Source organism: Microtus pennsylvanicus, chromosome 11, assembly GCF_037038515.1.
Source record: "Microtus pennsylvanicus isolate mMicPen1 chromosome 11, mMicPen1.hap1, whole genome shotgun sequence".
Classification (NCBI taxonomy): domain Eukaryota; kingdom Metazoa; phylum Chordata; class Mammalia; order Rodentia; family Cricetidae; genus Microtus; species Microtus pennsylvanicus.
Window position 1 is genome coordinate 55,653,532 of NC_134589.1, and position 13,172 is coordinate 55,666,703.

The 13,172-nt window shown below is 44.6% G+C and overlaps 1 protein-coding gene across 1 annotated transcript in view; it reads left to right on the top strand.

Annotated features, from left to right (window-relative positions):
- The window catches only part of Dnah9 (dynein axonemal heavy chain 9), a 328,999-nt gene that overhangs the window by 158,829 nt on the left and 156,998 nt on the right, over window positions 1-13,172 (top strand). The window contains exons 39-41 of the mRNA XM_075992137.1: window positions 3,770-3,935; window positions 6,082-6,184; window positions 6,677-6,916. Coding sequence (XP_075848252.1) covers window positions 3,770-3,935; window positions 6,082-6,184; window positions 6,677-6,916 — 509 coding nt within the window. The remainder of the gene's footprint in view (window positions 1-3,769; window positions 3,936-6,081; window positions 6,185-6,676; window positions 6,917-13,172) is intronic.

The following is a 13,172-nucleotide window of genomic DNA, read 5'->3' on the forward strand; positions in this document are numbered from 1 at the left end:
ATTCATCTGTGCATTGCCATAAGACTGTGGCTTACCAGTGTGGCATGTTACTCCTTCAGTGGCTACATGGCATCTCCTCACCTCTGCCACTATATATATTTGCTTAAACTCTCCACCTAGCTTTACTCTGCTAAGCCATTGGCCAAAACAGCTTTATTCATCCACCAATGAAAGCAACACATAAACAGAAGGACTTCCCACGTGAGAGTTTTCTTTTTTTTAAATTTCATTTTACATTCTAACCACAATTCTCCCTCCCACCCCCTCACCTCCCCGTCTCGCCCACTCCCTATCCATTCCCCCAAGGGGTAAAGGCCTCCATGGGGAATCAACAAAGCCTAACAAATTAAGTTGGGACCAAGCCCCTCCCCCTTGCATTAAGGCTGGGCATGGCATCTCATCGTAGGGCATGGGCTCCAATAAGCTAGTTCATACACCAGGGATAGATCCTGGTCCCACTGCCAGGGGCCCATCAGATAGACCAAGCTACACAACTGTTTCCCACATGCAGAGGGCCTAGTTCAGGCTCCACAGCTGTGGGTCTAGAGTCATAGGTTCCCATGAGCTTGGTTCAGCTTTCTCTGTAGATTTCCCCGTCATGATCGTCACCTCTCTTGCTCATATATTCCCTCCTTCATCTCTTTAACTGGAGTCCTGGAGCTCGGCCTGCTGCTTGGTTGTGGATCTCTGCATCTGGGTCCATCAGTTACTGATGAGGCTCTAAAAGGAGAGTTAGGGTATTCACCAATCTGATGACAGGGGAAGGCCAGTTCAGGCACCTACCCACTATTCTTGGAGTCTTCGCTGGGGTAATCCTACTGTAAGGGGTTTTCTAGATTAAATCAACTGAGGTGGGACAACGCACCCTAGACGTAAAAGGCACTATTCCAATGGCTTGGGTCTTGGGCTGAATAAACAGGATAAAGCAAACTCACCTCTCTCTGCTTCCTGAAGATGGATGCAATGGACCATCTGCTTCCTGCCTCGTTTGTCATGATGGACTGTACCCTCAAGCCTAAGTAGCTTTCATTAGTATTATAGTAACCAGAAAAGTCGCTGCCATGTCCAGTGAGGAAAAAGGCATTGTAGATCTAGATCCTGGTTTCAACAAGGAGCTCAACCTTCCTTGCTTAAATCCGGTGCCTTTAATTCCAGTATGGAGGAAAGATTTTCTTTTGCCCACTCTCGGGACTTGCTATAATGTTTTCATTCATCCCTGAACTGAATTAACCATCCCTAAGCATTCTTCTGTGTGCTAAAGAATGCTAATAAGACGAAATAATCCCTGTCCTCAGGAGTTTAGATTTTCATATGGAATGAGTGGGTGAGATAACAAGACAAATAATAAATATCAAAGCACATTAAGAAGTAGTGAGTGTCATAAAGAAAAAAATTAAACAGAGGTAAGGGAAGGACGTGGCGGGGGCTCGAATTTAGGCAAAATACTAGGAAGACCTGACTGGATGGTGGACATATTTGAGTAAATAAATGAAAAAAAAAAGTCATGCTGGCACTTGGAAGAAGAGGATCCCAGGCATAGGACCCCGCCAGAGCAGATTCTCTGGGGCAGTGAAGGATGCATGTCTCAGAAGCAGGTGGTCAGAGCAGGGTGTGAGGAGGAAGTCTAGCTGAAATAAGGTGTAGTGGCGAGCTCAAGTAGGGCGCTGGCATGATCTGGCTCACTCTTCCCAAGGGCTCCCCTTTCTGCTGTTTTGAGAGCACAGTGAAAAGGAGTGGAGCAGGAAGTCAAGGTGATCGGCTGGGGTAGCGCTACAACTGCCACAGGAGAGCCAGAGCACAGGACAGCAACCACCGCGAAACTAAAACGTTCTTCACATGGAAGATGGCGGTCGCAAGAGATGGCGATTGGGATTAAGACAAACACGGGTCTCAAACAGATGGCATTGCTCCCTGAAGCCACAGACTGAACTGTGCCGTCCCACATAGGTCTCAAGAAGTTGAGTAGAAAACATACACAAACGGGGTGGGCTCGACTCAGACCCGTGTGTGTGGCAGGTCAGAACTCAGCCGGAACTGCTCAGCGAGGGCTGCTCTCCTCATCGGTCCTTTTCGTCTTGCAATATCAATATCAATACAGTGCCGCAAACTTAAGTCACATCCCCCCAACCCCACCAAGAAACAGAACTGCTGCTTCAGTGTCATTCCCGCTTAGAGTGAACCGAAGCAGAGAGAGGTCCACAAGGCGGAAGACCCTGCCTCTCTCTTCCTTCCTTTCTTGGGAGAGCATCACATATTCCACTGGAGACAAACCAGCGCTCTGCAAGGCCACTTCTTGCTAACCAGGGTGTTTTTCTTTTCCACCATCCTGTATATGTCTAAAGAGTTTAATCAACCCAAATTACAGGGTCTGCTTAATTCAAGGGTTTGATTTGAATACCATTGCCTTGGGAGGTAGAGAAGCAAGTATTCCTTAGAAGAAGTTTCCTATTAGCAGGACTGTTCTCAAAGTCTGTCCTTGGCAGCCCATTAATTATATTTCATTTTGACAGATCTTGTATATAGTTGTTATATCTTTAAGGGGGGGGGGAAGAAGGTGTTGGGTGATTAATTGGTTGATAGTGTATGTTAATTGCATGCTAATTAAATTTAAATTTAATTCATATTTGAAACACTTAATTTAACTTGGGCCCAGGAAATTAGAATATTCAAGCGTCTTGAAGGAACTTGTCTTTCTATCTGTCACCTTCCTTGTCTGTTGACACTTTCTCCTTGTTTACAAACTTGTTTTTCAGGAGAAGAAATCAGATGGCTCTTAGGGCTCCCAGCTGTAATAAGAAAGTGTTGCTTCTTGCAATCCATAAATATTTAATTGCTTTACTAAAAAAGAGTGAATCCTAACTCTCTACCCTATTACTTAAGTTGGCTCTAAACAAGCCCCATCAGGCTGGAAACAATGTGTGTCTACATCCTTCCCCGGCTTGATAATGGGAAAGACAAGTCTAGGAGCGTGTGTCTGTACTTAGTGCTCAGAAGGTCACTGTTCTTCACCGATATGGAGCCATAGGACTGAAGGCAGGCAAGGGCGCTGCTGGATGCCTCCCAGACATTCTCTTAGTCTGTTTTTCCACCCGAACTCATGGAGAACTCCAGGAGGTGAAGAAGATTCTGCCAAGATTGTTGCCAAAATATCCAGTGATTCATCCCCACGGCTCTCAGGGTCAGAGGGGCCCCTAGCTGAGTCCTGGATCCTCAACTGTTAGTCTCCTACGTGTCTTGCGCACAGTGGCGAGATCTACCAGGGTCCAGTTCTGTGTAGAGTTTCTTAGGGATAAAGACCTTGCCTGTCTGGTGACTGTGGATGAAGCTTCAGTTTCGAACCTGTTACACAACAAAAACAGGGAACCCCAAGAATGGCAAGTGCATGGGCTTTGGGGCTTAGCTGTTCGGGTTTGCATGCTGACTCTCCCTTAGCAATGCAGCTGAGTGCTTCTGTGCCCTGGCACCCTTACCTCTGGAATGGAAGATGGTACATTTTATCACCCTGGGTTGTAAGAATTAGATTAGGTAGTCAACACAAACTAACAAAACATACAGTTAGATGCTCAGTGCCTGGTGGAGAGTGCTGCAATTGCTGCCTGGTCTCTCCAGGTTCCTCTTCGGGTCCTGTAGAATGACTAATCTAACAGTATGATAGTTGCTCTTTGTGCATTCATGAGAGCACCCCTCAGCTTGCCCTGGGCATGTACTGCCTCCGTGTTCACTTCTAAGGTTCAAACTTCCTTCCCTAACTGACTGGATCTCTCCTCAGCCGTCCTAGAGAAACCTCTAGAAAAGAAAGCTGGCAGGAACTATGGCCCTCCAGGCAACAGGAAGCTCATCTATTTCATCGACGATATGAACATGCCCGAGGTGGATGCCTATGGGACGGTACAGCCCCACACTGTCATCAGGCAGCACCTAGATTATGGCCACTGGTAAGTGTTTGGGCAGAAGGATTTCAGGTCGCTCAGCTCACTAGGGGTCACAGCCACAAACTTCCTTCAACTCCAGTGCCACAAGAGGAGGCGCCCAGGGTAAACCCCATTCCTTGGGGTTCCTATGGTTCTTGGAGTGCTCCCTCAGAGCGGTTTTCAGGGCAAAGGAGTACTGAGCTCTCGCCCAAGAAGGAAGCTATGGTTTTCTATGGGACTCATTGCCATGACCTCTAGAGATTGGGAAGGATGGATGTGTTGGAAGAGATGATGGAAAGGGAATTTTGCATTTCATTGGCTGTGTGCTAACAAGCATATGGAAACATACCAAACTGCACTAGACGCACCATTGCTATTTTTCAAATATAAAGCTATGATAGACAATTTTAAAAAGAAAACACTACCTCGAGATTGTATTCTCTGAGACTTCATCTAGCTACAGAGCTGGACTCCCCACTCGCTCCCACTGTGGCCCCCCGCACGGGTGCTCTGATGATAGCAGACACACTCTCGGCTGACCTAGTTGGGCTTGACATCTTCAGAGCAATGCAGAGTCTCATAGTTTTTCTTACAGCATCTTCGTTTGTAGTAGCAGCCAGTCTACACTGGCCAGGAAAAGGTCAGTGATCTGAAACAGGTCTGTTTCCCTCCTCCTTCTGTAAAGATGGAGTAGGGGAGGGTCGGGGAGTTCAAGAGAGAAATAAGAGAGGAACCACAGTGATGATGTGCTTCCCAGTCCTTCCTAAAATCTCTGTCAAATGTCATTAGCGCCTTGCCCTCTATCCCCACATTAGGGTTTGAACTACTAAACGCTATGGAAACATAGACCAAAGCTAAACTGTTTAACTTTGCTTTGTAGTCGCACATCCTAAGTGGGAGGTAGAAATAAAGTCTGCCCTCTTCCTTCCTTTCTTGGCGTGTACTGTCTCCAAAATACCTGTTTCAGAGCCTCTGCTCTCCCCTCGATTCCCAGTGTAACAAAGCTGATGACTTGGGTTTTCTGAGGAAACCATTGCCAAGTCCACCCTCACTTCTGTAGACCTTGCTCAGAGCCTTCCACGCTCCCACCACATCTTCCCTAAAGCATATCTCCTGTGTGTTGGTTCCATCGCCTTCTAATCCTGAAGTCTACACTAGCTGTCCCCATCTCTTTGTTGGCTCCTTCATGTCATTGAAACTTCTGTTTTGTTTGTTAATAACTTTCTCCTGCGGCCATGTTCTCTTTCTTCTGTGTGTAACTAAATTTCCATGTCTGTTCTTGCTTCCGGCTTAGCTTCCAACTCACTCTTGAATGCATTTGTCTTTGATTTCTGCACCCCTCCACCCAGTTTCTGAACTGTTCCTGAAAACCTCCTAGCTGTTTTTACTGTGGAATAGGAGGGACCCTGTTGGGGAGGGGTCTTTCTTCTCTCTACATTGCTAATGGAGGAGCGCTGACTTCCATTGCTTTCTGGGCTGCCACATCCCCCTGACTTTCTTCTGGCCTGTCAGTCCTCTTCTGTGCTTGCCTCCTGGGCTATTTCCATAGATACTGGGTTTCTCTTCTATTGTCTTGGGTTATTGTTTCTTCTTAGTCTCTCAGTAAGTCAAGGCTTGAATGAGAATGGCCCCCATAGGCTCCTATGTTTGGTCCCCAGTCGGTGGAACTGTTTAAGGGAAGGATTAGGAGGTGTGGCTTTGATGGAAAAGGTGTGTCTTGGGGGGGGGCAGACACTGATGTTTCAAAAGCCACATGCAAATCCGCATGCACTCTTGCTGCCTCTGGCTGTGGGTTAAGATGTGAACTCTCTCTGCTGTTCCTTCTCTCTGCTGTGATACTCTCACCCTCTGAAACCATACGTCAAGTTAAACACTGTCTTTTAGAAGTTTCCTTGATTGGGGTTCTTATCACAGCAAGAGAAAATAAGTAAGACACAACCCAAGCACATGAATCATGGAACTTGTCCTATTTCACTTTGAGGAAGTGCTACCTGCCTCATCCCCCACATATAACTCTCACTATAAGTTTGGTTTGGCTTGTTTTGTTCAGAGAGAGAGAATACCACTACGTGACCCAGCCCACCCTCATACTCATGGCTTCCTGCCTCCTGAGTGTCTGGGTTCCAGATAGATACCACCAAAGCTGGCTCACTGGAGGCCTCTCTTTCAGGTATGATCGGAACAAGCTGTCCCTAAAGGAGATCATGAACATACAGTACATCTCCTGTATGAACCCCACTGCAGGCAGCTTTACCATCAACCCAAGGCTTCAGGTATGAAAGGAGTTGAGCATGGGCGGTGCTTCTGAGTCCGAATGCTATCTATCAGGGCTGATGGCCTTTGACTATCAGTGATAACTGGCCTTTCCTCTGCCCAGCCTACCAAAGGGGCAAACCAACTTGCATTTCTACAATAAGAGCCCCTAGACTCAGTGTCTTTGGATCAAAAACTGGATGAATTCTCAGAGTTCACATGACTCAACTCCCTCATTATTAATATAAGACTTCTGGTAGATGCAATTACCTTTTCAAGGGCATATAGACACAGTGCCAACTCAGATTTAGATTCAGATTCTTTTCCCACTATCCCATGTAGCATCCTTGGCCAAAGCTTTGATGCCATTAGTCTTCCAGTCACTTTGGGTTCAACCTAAATTCAGATACAGAATCTTTGATTACTGACCCCAATACAGAGCAGGGATCTTCACTGGGTGATAAATGATGTCCAACTTATACCTGTCCCATGTTCCTTGTGTCCTTCTGCAGCGTCACTTCAGTGTGTTTGTCCTCTCCTTCCCGGGGGCTGATGCCCTCTCCTCCATTTATAGCACCATCCTGACCCATCACCTGAAGTTTGGAAACTTTCCCACCACCCTGCAGAAATCCATCCCTCCTCTGATCAACCTAGCTGTCACCTTTCACCAGAAAATTGCCACCACGTTCCTGCCCACGGCAATGAAATTCCACTACATCTTCAATCTCAGAGATTTTGCCAATATTTTCCAGGTAAGTTTGTGAGAGGCTATGAAAGCTTGAAGATGGACCATTGGCTTCTGTTCTGAATGAAATAGATGGTGAGTGGCAAATCCATCTCAACAAAGATGCAAGTTGTATGGGGTTGTGAACATAAATAGGTAAAGAATGTCATGGGCTCCATGAGGAAGATGTCAACAGAAAAAGTTTTATTTTAAAGCTAAACTATTTCTCAGCAAAGACAGCCCATTTGGTTCTTTTCCTTCCAAAGCTAGTATCAGGAAGACAATGATATATTAGTATCCTAGTGTACTAGGAAGAATAAGGGAAAAGATGGACAAGAAAGTCGAAAGAGAAGAGAGAATGAAAAGGAGCAATAAGAGGAGGAGAAGGGAAAGAAGACAAAAGGAAAAAGGACGAAGGGGGAAAGAAGAGTAATTGCTTAAACCTCTTGATTGCTTATACTCATTGTTTTTATACTGAAAAGAAATATCTCCCAAACTAAAGTTAGAAGTCCTGTTACAGCCTTCCTAAAATGTCATTCGCCATCTCATATATAGCCTCAATCCTACAAAGTCCAGATTCACTTCCAGAACAAATCTGTTTCAGATATAGTCTAGTCTGGTATTCAACTTGAGATCAACCTGACACAGCCAGTTAGAGGTCAGACTAGATATATAGTTAGATTCTATCTCAAGAATAACAGAAGCAAAAACCCTACTATCCTGTAAAACTTATGGTGCTGAGGCTCCTGGTGCATGGAAAAGTCTGTGCTTACTCATAATTAGCTCTATGCTTTGAGCATTATTTGAGAGAGATTGCTCATATCATAGACCCATGTTTAAATTCACTGAAATGTGATGGAGACTGGGTATCACTGTCTGCATTTCCTAAATGAAAAGCAAGAGGTAAAAATGTTTGGTCAAATTCACATTGCTCTTCAGTGGCAGTGCCAAAGGAGAACTGGTAACCACCCCTGAACAGAAGCAACCTTGCTTCGCCTCCTGCCTGGACATTTGCCCTGTCATTTAGAAATCTTAAAACTGACTTCTCACCTCAATACTTTGCAAAGGATGCTGTTTTGGTTGGTTTTATCAAACCTAGATGTATATGGGAAGAGGGACTCTTTAATTGAGAAAATTCCTCCATAAACTGACCTGTGTTCAAGTCTGGAAGGCATTTTCTTGATTAATAATTGATGAGGGAGGCCCAGGAGGGCTGTGCAGTCCCTGGTCAGATGCTCCTTTGTTGTAATAAGAGAGTAGACTAAACAAGCCGCGGCTCTCCTCCATGGCCTCCTTATTTGTTCCTGGCTTCTGACTTGAGTCCCTGTCCTGACTCCCTCGGGAAAGCTATAAGATGAGAGAAACCCTTTCCTCCCCAACTTGCTTTCAATATGGAGTTTTACCACAATGATAAAAGCCCTAAGACAGACATTATCGCCTCTATTCAGTAGAGACTTGGAGAAGTTACTGGCCAGCATGAACTTCTGAGATGTAAATGCTCAGGGACTCAAATCACGAGGTGGTGTCAGCCTAGGTCAGCTGGATGGGAGCAATGGTGGCAGGTAGTGGAGAGGTAAGAGATGAGACTACAAGATAATTTGGGAACCTGAAGAGGTCCTTGTGAAAGGTTCGGTTTTAGTTTTTATTTGCTGAGCACAGCACTAAGCCTTTCCACCCATTAATCCATCTAATCCTCTCAACAGCCATAGGAAGTCAAACACTGACTACAGTCGGCCTTCTTTAACCTTGAGTTCCACAGAGCTGGATTCAACCAACTGTAGATTGAAAATACTTTGAAGACTTGAATCTGTACAGAACCGATTGTTTTCTTTCTGTTTACTATTTCACTAATAGTAGAATAAATAAAACTATTTGCCTTATCAACTTCATTAGGGGTTGTACATAATGTAGAGGTGATTGCAGGTATACAGAAGAATCTGCATAGGCTATATGCTTGTATTATTGTATTTTATAGCAATACTGGAGTGTCTGTGGATTACGATGCTCAAGGAGGTCCTGGAACCAGTGTCCTATGGGTCCACAGGGATGTATTTATTTCAATTTAAAAATGACACAGTTGTGAGGTTCCTTGAACATGATCACAGAACTGGTCATTTGTAGCATGTGAGGTCCCAGCTAGAATACTCAACCCTCCTGGGTAGGTAATTTAGAGCCACAAAATGGCTTCAAGAAAGGGGATATTTTATTCCAATCTTGTTTTATGTAATGGATACAGTGTCAAGGAAGAACCATAAAGGGTAGAAAAGCCAGAATGGAAACCGAGTCTTTTCTTCTTCTGGCTTGTCTTGGCCTAACTCAAGCAACCTGAGTAGCAACTCCTTCGGCTCTCTATCTCAGCCTGGCCTCTTGGCAGCCTGTCAGCTGTCATCAAGTTGCCATAGCAATGCAGAGTACACCCTCAAATGGAGTGCTGCCTCCCTTCAACTCCAGCTACACAGCTCTGCCCATGTCCCACCAACCACACCAAGGGACAGCTTCAAGTTCAGAACTTGACCTCTGCCTCCTGTTTTCTTCTTTCTCTACAGTTTATCTGAAGGCCTGATGGAAGAAATTAGGGGGAGAATTGAACATTCAATAGAAAACATATCCTTCATACAGAACCCAGTTCATTTTAAGCTCTGTATGAACTTCCCTCCCTCCAAATCACAGCAGAATTTAGTAGGGCCTGGTAGCAGAAATCATGAGCTGATTTCCCCTTCTCAGGGCCACACAGAGCAAATTAAGACAGCGCACAGTTTGCACCAGACATGTCCACCCATGCCACGATACTCAATGTAACCTGCACACATCATCCCATCTACTTCAGATACATTTAGGTTACATATACTACCTAACACAAAACAAATATTATGTAAGTGGTTGTCCTTACTTGTTGTTTAGAGAGTAATGATCAAAAATGTACATATTTGGTATAGACATAATCTTTTCTAAATATTTGTTATCCAAGATTTGTTGAACCCATAGGTGGACAACCCATAGTTAGGAAAGACATCCTTTTTCTTTTTTTAATCCAATTTTCTTTTTTGATTTTTTATTATTAATTTTTTAAAATTTATTTTATATACTACCCATAGTTTCCTCTTTTTCTCCTCCTCCCATTTCCTCTCCCTACCTCTTTTCTTCCTTCCCCCCATCTTCTCCTCAGAAAGGGTAAAGTTTCCCATGGGAGTCAACAAAGTATGGCACATCAAGTTGAGGCAGAACCAAGTTCTTCTCTGCTGCACCAAGACTAAAAGAGGTATCCCACCATGGTGAATAGATGCCAAAAAGTCAGCTCATGTGCCAGGGGCACGTCCTGGTCTCACTGTTAGGTGCCCTACAAATGGATCAAGCTACACAACTGTCACCCATATACAGAGGACCTAGGTCAGTCCCATGTAGGCTCCCTGGCTGTTGGTCTGGAGGCTGAGCTCCCACAACCCGAGGGCAGTAGTCTCTGTAGGTTTCCCGTCATGATCTTGATTTCCCGTGATCATCTGCTCCCTCCTCCCTTTCTTCACCTGGACTCCCAGAGCTCAACCCAGTGCTTGGCTATGGATCTCTGCTTCCATTAATTACTGGATGAAGATTCTATGATGACTATTATGCTATTCACCAATCTGATTACCAGAGAAGGCCACTTCAGACACCCTCTCCACTATTGCTAGGAGTCTTAGTTGGGGTCATCCTTGTAGTTCCCTGGGAGTTTTCCTGGCACCAGGTTTCTCCCTAACTCCATAATGGCCCCCCCATCAAGAAAATCTCTTTCATTGATCTCCCTCAGCATCCTCCCCCAGTCTGAAAAAGCATGGGATAAAACCGGACTCGCTGAACTTAGCGGACAATGAGGACTGCTGAGAAGTCAAGAACAATGGCACTGGGTTTTGTTTTTTTTTGTTTGTTTGTTTTTTAATTTATTTATTTATTAAGGATTTCTGCCTCCTCCCTGCCATGGCCTCCCATTTTCCTCCCCCTCCCCCAATCAAGTACCCCTCCCTCATCAGCTCGAAGAGCAATCAGGGTTCCCTGACCTGTGGGAAGTCCAAGGACCGCCCACCTCCATCCAGGTCTAGTAAGGTGAGCATCCAAACTGCCTAGGCTCCCCCAAAGCCAGTACGTGCAGTAGGATCAAAAATCCATTGCCATTGTTCTTGAGTTCTCGGTAGTCCTCATTGTCCTCTATGTTCAGCAAGTCTGGTTTTATCCCATGCTTTTTCAGACCCAGGCCAGCTGGCCTTGGTGAGGCACTGGGTTTTGATCCTACTGCACGTACTGGCTTTTTGGGAGCCTAGGCTGTTTGGATGTTCACCTTACTAGACCTGGAAGGAGGTGGGAGGTCCTTGGACTCCCCACAGGGCAGGGAACCCTGACTGCTCTTTGGGCTGATGAGAGAGGAGGAGTTGATTGGGGGAGGGGGAGGGAAATGGGAGGCAATGGTGGGGAGGAGACAGAAATCTTTAATAAATAAATAAATAATATAAAAAAATCCCACCCCCAACATGGCTATCAGGATACTTCATATTCCCATCCCCCATCTCTCCCTCCCCCATCCACCCTGACCCTAATTTATCCAGGAGATTTCATCTATTTCTCCTTCCCAGGGCAATCTGTGCATCCTTCTTAGGGTCCTCCTTGTTACCTAACATCTCTGGGGCTGTGGATTGTAGCCTGGTCATCTTTTGATTTATATCTAATATTCACTTATGAGTGAGTACATACTGTGTTTGTCTTTCTGGATCTGGGTTACCTCACTCACTATGATTTTTTCCTAGTTCCATTTATTTGTTTGCAAACTTCATGTCATTTTTTTCTCCACTGAGTAATACTCCATTGTGTAAATGGACCACATTTTCTTTTCCATTATTCAGTTGAGGGGCATCTAGGTTGTTTCCAAGTCCTGGTTACTACAAATAATGCTGATATAAATATGGTTGAGCAAGTGTCCTTGTGGTATGATTGAGCATCCTTTGAATATATTCCTAAGATTGGTATCACTGGGTCTTGATTTAGATCGATTCCCAATTTTCTGAGAAACCACCAAACTGATTTTCAAAGTGACTGTACAAGTTTGCACTCCCACCAGCAATGGAAGAGTGTTCTCCTTATTCCACATCCTCTCCAGCATAAGCTGTCATCAGTGTTTTTGATCCTAGCCATTCTGACTTGTGTAAGATGGTATCTCAGAGTCATTTTGATTTGTATTTCCCTGATCACTATGGATGTCGAGCAATTCCTTAAATGTTTTTTGGCCATTTGAGATTTTTCTGTTGAGGATTTTCTGCTTTTATCTGTACCACATTTTTAATTGGATTATTTGGTACTTTGATGTCTAGTTTCTCAAGGACTTTCTATATTCTTATGTTTGAGGATACAAGGCTTTTGGAAGTCAAGCCTGGCAGTTGTGCCTTTCTGTGATATTGTTCATCTGCTCATGCTGTGAGACCTAATAACGCGTCTGAGATCCGGTCTACCTGCACTACTTGTTTGTGTATCCTCCATTCTATTTCCTCTCTCTGCCTTCTTGTACTCTGTGGAGCTTTCGTATGTTTCTGTTGTTTGCTTTTCTCCCTCTTTCAAGATAGACAGTTTTTCACTATTTGTCTAATGAATGTCCTTTCCATCACAGTTTTGTGAAAGTTTGTGTTTGTTCAGTTCAATATCTAGACCGTCTGTGAATTGGAGTTCTCTTTATTTTCTTCTAAGTTCACTTAGTCTTATCTAGCCCTGATGTCCCCCATAGTTTTGGCTTTCTATGAAGTTCTGATCGGTTTTCCCATGTGCATATAATTTGAGAATTAGACAATGATGTTTGCCTTTGGAGGTTACACTCTTCTGCTTGTCTGAGCAGCCATGAAGCCTGTGCTGGCTGCTGTTGGATTTCCATCCCTGTGAGACCCTAGCACAACCCTCTGAGAGCCTCCCTGTGAGTGTGAAGCATGGTTCTCCTCCTTAGTAATCCTTGCATCTAGTTTTCATCCTCCCCACGCCATGAGACAAGACAAGATCATGCGGCAGCTTAGCTCCCCTTTGTCTCTGTCTTTTCCTTTTCCTAACTTGTAGCCATCATCTGTGGTTTGATAAGAGTCTCAAGAAGACAAGTAAATGCTAGTTTTTTGGCTCAGATCTCTAGTGTTTAACCCCTCCAGTCTTCACTATCTTAGTCACTCTCTCTGTAACAACTGAAAATAGGGAGCTTTAAAATTACTTCTGTGTCTTTTCTTGTTGATCTTCGTGGATTGATCCAAGACCAGTCAATCAACCATTACTAAAACCGAAATCTTGAT